This window comes from Entamoeba invadens, assembly GCF_000330505.1.
Source record: "Entamoeba invadens IP1 unplaced genomic scaffold scaff_1105074725903, whole genome shotgun sequence".
NCBI classification, from domain to species: Eukaryota; Evosea; order Mastigamoebida; family Endamoebidae; genus Entamoeba; species Entamoeba invadens.
In genome coordinates, this window is record NW_004443518.1 from 71,249 (window position 1) to 77,061 (window position 5,813).

Consider the following 5,813-nt stretch of genomic DNA (forward strand, 5'->3'; position numbering starts at 1 on the left):
TTAATAAATAATTGAATTATTATTTCTAATTTATTTATTTCGATTGTATTGTTTTAAAATATAATAAAAATAAAACAAAAAATAACAATTGAATTGATTTTAATTAATTCTTTTTTACTTAAGATAACAACCCTCATTAATTTTTAGTTAAAATAATAAGTATTGTGTTTATTTTTTTTTTCCCTTTATTCATTACTTTTTTGATTGAGTTGGTAAGTTAAAACCGAATTATAAAATATGATATTTACAATAATAATGTTTGTTTAAGGTTGACGTAAAAAAAGGTAAAATTGATTTTACCTATTCGGGTATAAAGTATATTTTTTTCCTTTTCACCAAAAAAATACTAAAAAATAAAAATAAAAAGTTTGTAATAATGTTTATTTATAAAACTTAAAGACCTTGATGTCTTTGAAAGAGCAAGTGAAAAAAAATCAGCATATGTAAAATAATTACAATATTATAAAATCATCATTATTCACAAACAAAATATTAAATGGCCATTTATTATATAAAACAAACAACTGTTATTTTCGATGAGTTATTTATATCGTCTAAAACGTTTGGGGTTGTTTATGAAAAAATAATTTATTAATGTTATATTGTAATATTCATTTGTAATTTACACAGATTATATCATAATCATTTTTTATAAATAAATGAAAAACTTGTTAATTTTTATTGAAAAAATAATGTTGTAATAACTATGAATGTTGTAATAAATGATATTATGTGCTCTGATATTATTTTAAAAAACTGTGTATTTTTTAATTGACAAATAAGCAATTAATTTGATTAATTACACAACAAAAATTATTTTTACATGATAACTAAATTAAAAAAATAAATTCTATCAATATCAGAAAGAAATTATTATAATTCTAACTCTTTATAATCTATTAGTTGCAAATTCAACAACAAATGATAAGAAGTTGATAGACAACGACGTTAATACATACAAGATTTATTAAAAACAAGAACTTTATTTTTTTAAGAGTGACTTTATCATATGATTATTTGATATATACAAATTTAAAGATTGGGTAAATTGGCTTTAAACTGATTTTTTGTTTGTTTGGTGATATATATATAAACTAATGAGTATTTTACATTTTTATTGTTGTTTGTTACAAAATTCAAAAATTATATACAAGAATTTTATTTGCTTTTCAAAAAAAAACATTAAATGACAAAATAAATTATGTTTTTATTATTAGTTTATTGTCTAAATAAAAGACCAAAAATGTATTACTTGAAAAAAGGTGAAGAAAAAACGGCTGGATCAAAAAGATCCACCGAGGTAAAATTTATCTTTTATGCCAAAATGAAAAATTTCATGGTAAAATAATTTTACGTCAACCTTATGTTTGTTTTTAATTTTAAGTTTTTGTTTAGTTTTTGAACTAAAGTCTGACACTCAATAATTACGCTATCTATATAACCATTTTTTATATTTGTGTGTTTCAACTAAAAGAAAAAATTTAAAACATACTAGAAAACAACAACAATTCGTTTAAAAGTGAATTAAATACCTCATTTAATTAAAGTTTTCTTGGCTTCAAATTCAGTATCGATATTGTTTTTTATTTGTTTAAGTGCTTCAATATCCCCAAACACAACGTTTTCCAACTCTTGTTGATATTTGTTGAAAGACGTTCCAAGTACCCTTTTCTTGTTATTCAAATTGATTTTAGCCTTCTCCCATAAAAAGTTACTAAACTTTTCCGAGTTGTTCCTGTAGTTTTCTTCGAATATTTCATATTCATTAGATTTATTATTTCCATTTAAATTGCTACTATTATGAATAGTTAACTCGTCCAAAGTAACACATCCATTTTCATTTTTCATTAAATAATATTCTTTTGTAAAAACCACTTCATAGAACTCATTCAATTCGTCTGGAAGTTCAATAGAAAATTGGTCTCCAGCGATCATGTGTTTTTTATGATTGACATTGATTTGACTTTTTCTCCAATTTGGTTCTAATAACAATGATAAGTACATTGCGCATCCTATTGAGCTTGAATTATTACCGTTCAAGTGAGTTTGAATTGGTACACACTTTTTAATTTCATTGAGTACTGGCGATGGTCTCCACCCCGATCCAACAACTTCACAAAACTCAATTTTTAGATCTCCCAAGTACTTTGTTGTCGTATTTGAAATAAACTCACACAACTTCTGTGTTTCCTTTGCGACTGTATCTCTATATTCTTCATATGAAATTTTAATCTCATACGAGTCATCGATCGTGTTCAAATCACTTTGAAAATACTGCGCGTCACCACAAAAACTCTTTTTGACTTTAAGAATGAAGTCTTTAGGTACTTTGACGTGGTCACTGCCAACTTTATCTTTGATCAGTTTTTCAAGTGGAGCAGTCAAGTCGTCGTTACCAATATCAATGGAGTTGTTTGCAATTATTTTAGTGTTATTTTTGCAATTTGTGAAGAGACAGAAATCCGTGGTCTTCACGCCAATATCTAAAATCCCAAAGACTTTATATGTGTCGTTTTCACGTGACAAAAGAATTTCAGTGAGTGGTCCCAAGTACATCGGCACAATCACTATTTTCACGTTGATCACTTCGCCCGCTTTAATAAGCAATTTTGCGAAGTCGACATTGTGTTCGTGTGGTCTAAGAGCCACTGCGGCAATTTCAAAGTTCGTTTTGGTTTTAATGAAGTTCAGCATAATAGCAACTACGGTTTGACAAGTCAAAGTGCCATACATTCTTTTGTCAAAATCGTATTTGTTATTCTCAAAACCACTAAATATGTGCTCGTATACAGTGATTTCGTTAATACTCTTTTATGTTATTGTTTTATTTTAAATAATTAAAAAAATAGTAACTAAACAAACTGTGGTTTTGAAAAAGGGATATATCTCTCCTTTGTCAATTGAAATGACATTGGGAAGTGTTTCTGGGTAATTCTGGATTTTCAGAGTTTCAAAATAATAAGGTGTTTTTGTTGAAACAACAATGTTGTCATACCCCCAGTCAATTCCTATAATAACAGGAAGAGGGTAAGGTACTTTATTATCTTCTTGTATTGTAGGGCTTTGAACTACACAATTTTCTTCGTCTTTTTGAATTAAATAACTTTGAGATTCACTGGGGCTAACTTTGTTAATCAGTCGTGAGAAATAGTAAATAAGTAATATAATTGTGAGTATGATAAATAAAGCAACCACACTTAAAGCTACAATAGAAATGGTAGAAAGTGACATGTAGATTTTTGAAGTTGTGAGTTTGGAGTTTTTTTTAGATTAAAAAATAAATGATATTAATTTTTTTATATTATAATTCATTTAACACTTAAAATAATACCCGAGTTCTTTTGGTAGACCATTTTTACATAAATATATAAACAATTCCCCCCTTTGGCTTGTTTAAAGGAACAGAAAAAATAAACTTCTAAAAGTTGGGAGATTTTTTCTATAAACAATAAATTTCCCGTTTTTAGACAATTTGACTTATGTACTTGTTTATAAAAGTGTTAGCTCGTCGACTTACCAACTCCCAATTGACCAATTCTGCTAAAAATAGCAGTTTTTTAAATTTATAATACGATGTAGTTTAATTGTAGTAAAACGAAAATGAAATAACGAGTTCAAATCATGATTATAAAAACAAATAAATTGAGAAAAAATTTAAATATTAACAAAAAAACATAAAAATTGGCAAAAAGCAAAAAAAGTAACTGAAAAAAACTTATGTTACCAAAAGTGGGTAATAAGTGGTAAAAAATTTTTTTTTCAATTATATTTTGTTATTTCTTTTTTCAACAAAAATAAAACCATCATTTTCTATTTGCCCAATTAATATTTCAAAGTGTTTTGAATATGTTGTTAATAGTGTATTTATATTAGAGATAATAGATAATTTAATATATGTGTCTGATTAATGAAATCAGGAAAAACCATTTGACTATTTTAAAGTGATATTTTTGTTATTCTAGAAACAAAACCCGTTCTAAAAAAATAATAAACAGTTCATTTATCGTAATTAAATATAAATAGCCTCTTTAATGATGATTAATCACGAAGTAATTAATTATTTTGTTCTCTGTATATACTTATTTTTTGATTATTTCAGTTTTCATCGTAAACTCATCAACTGTATTTACATGGGTTGTTATTTTTAAGATATATGCTCTTAAATATAATAAAATTAAAATTACGTATATATTGGTCGTTCCGAACAGTGATATTAGTCGTCATTGAATAACATATATTTATTTTCATCCCCGACCTACTTGTTATTATTTTTTTGTCTTAAGTTTATCATTTATCGATGTAATATATTAAAATAAACAAAAGTTCCAATGTTCGAGTTTTAATGAGTGTTTAATTGTTGATTTTTAAAACTCGTTTATACCCATTTTTACTGAAAATCAAATTTTGATAAATAATATATATATATATATATTGTGTCTCCAATTTATTTTTAGGTTATTGTTTTTGTTGAGTGTTTTATAATCTTATACACAAATTATTTTTTACTATTTTATTATTATATTGATATTGATTACAGATTATAATTTTTGTTAACTTATAGAAAAATTGTTTGCGACAAAAATAAGAATTAAAACCACAGTTATTTTTCGGGTTTTCTAGGTTTTTTCTTTCTGACGTTGTCAAGTTCCTCACGTTGAAGACGTTTTTTTTTCTGTCTTCGTAATTTTCAAGAGCAACTCCGGTGGCCCCAGCCACTTTAAATTATGCAATCTTACTTAAGAATTTGCAGACATCTCTTGCTCCATTAATATCCGCCTTTACCACCCCAGTGATATAATATGAAGTTGTAATTTGACATTTTTTGTATTTCCTGGAGCTCGCTTTCGCTAATAGTACATGGCACAAATTTTATTCTTGCTTGTTTAAAATAGCTTGTGACAATGTCTCCATTTACCACACACTCCCAGGAATAAATCAGCTTTCTAAAATTTTCATCGCCTGCTTGAATTCTGGGGAATCTATTTGAAGCATTTTCCAGCTTTTTTCAATCTTTTTTTCCTTTTTAATAAAGCGAATTTGTGGCAAAAATAATTGTTTTTGTCAGCCAAAAAAAATCCTTTAATTTGTGAATATTCCCAGTTCCTTTGGTTGACATAAGTGAGAACTATGTGGCACTTCCTTAATTAACGTGTTTTTCCATAAATAGATTTTGATTTCATCAGAAAAAAGGCCTGAAAACCCATCAAGTAACAGGAAAGCTTTTATATCGTCACGCACCCCCATTTGTTCTCTTTTTGTTTTGATTGTTGGGAAGAACACCCCTTTTAATTAAAGGGTAAATAATTCAGTATTCAAAACACCACATTTTAGTGTTCTTATCAAATCCCGACTTTTGAGGGATATAATAGCAACATCTTCCAGTAAAATTTTTTTTCGTTGTTACAAGTGGAATCATTTTGGTTCCATTATGGCATCCACAACACAAAAGACTTGTTCTGTAACTTTCTCTTTCAACATAATTAAACATATCTTGTTCTTTCAAAATTTATGCACTAACGATTTTCGAATGGTAATCGACCCATTGGTCAAATCAGACTTAATCAAGATTAAAAATGGGCTCAAACAGGCACCCGTCATTTTTTTCCAATTGGGTGTAATATTGCAAAATTGACTCGGGTGAAACTTCTGCTGATTTTGCTTTTAATACCAGTGCCATAACTGGTGGAATATTTAGAATATGAATCATAATTTTGTGCAATTGCTTGAACCTACCATTTTTTATCAAAATTTTCATAAATAAAAACTTGCTTCTTAATGTGTTTCCTTTTTTTGTTTTCTTTTTTTTTTGCTTT

The 5,813-nt window shown here is 26.8% G+C and overlaps 1 protein-coding gene across 1 annotated transcript; it reads right to left on the reverse strand.

Annotated features, from left to right (window-relative positions):
- Window positions 1–1,533: 1,533 nt before the first annotated feature.
- Window positions 1,534–3,231, reverse strand: EIN_519920 (hypothetical protein; the record flags this gene model as incomplete). The annotated part of the gene is made up of 2 exons (XM_004258438.1): window positions 1,534–2,808; window positions 2,863–3,231. The coding sequence occupies 2 exons, from the start codon at window positions 3,229–3,231 to the stop codon at window positions 1,534–1,536; spliced, it is 1,644 nt and encodes a 547-aa protein (XP_004258486.1).
- Between the last annotated feature and the right edge of the window lie 2,582 nt (window positions 3,232–5,813).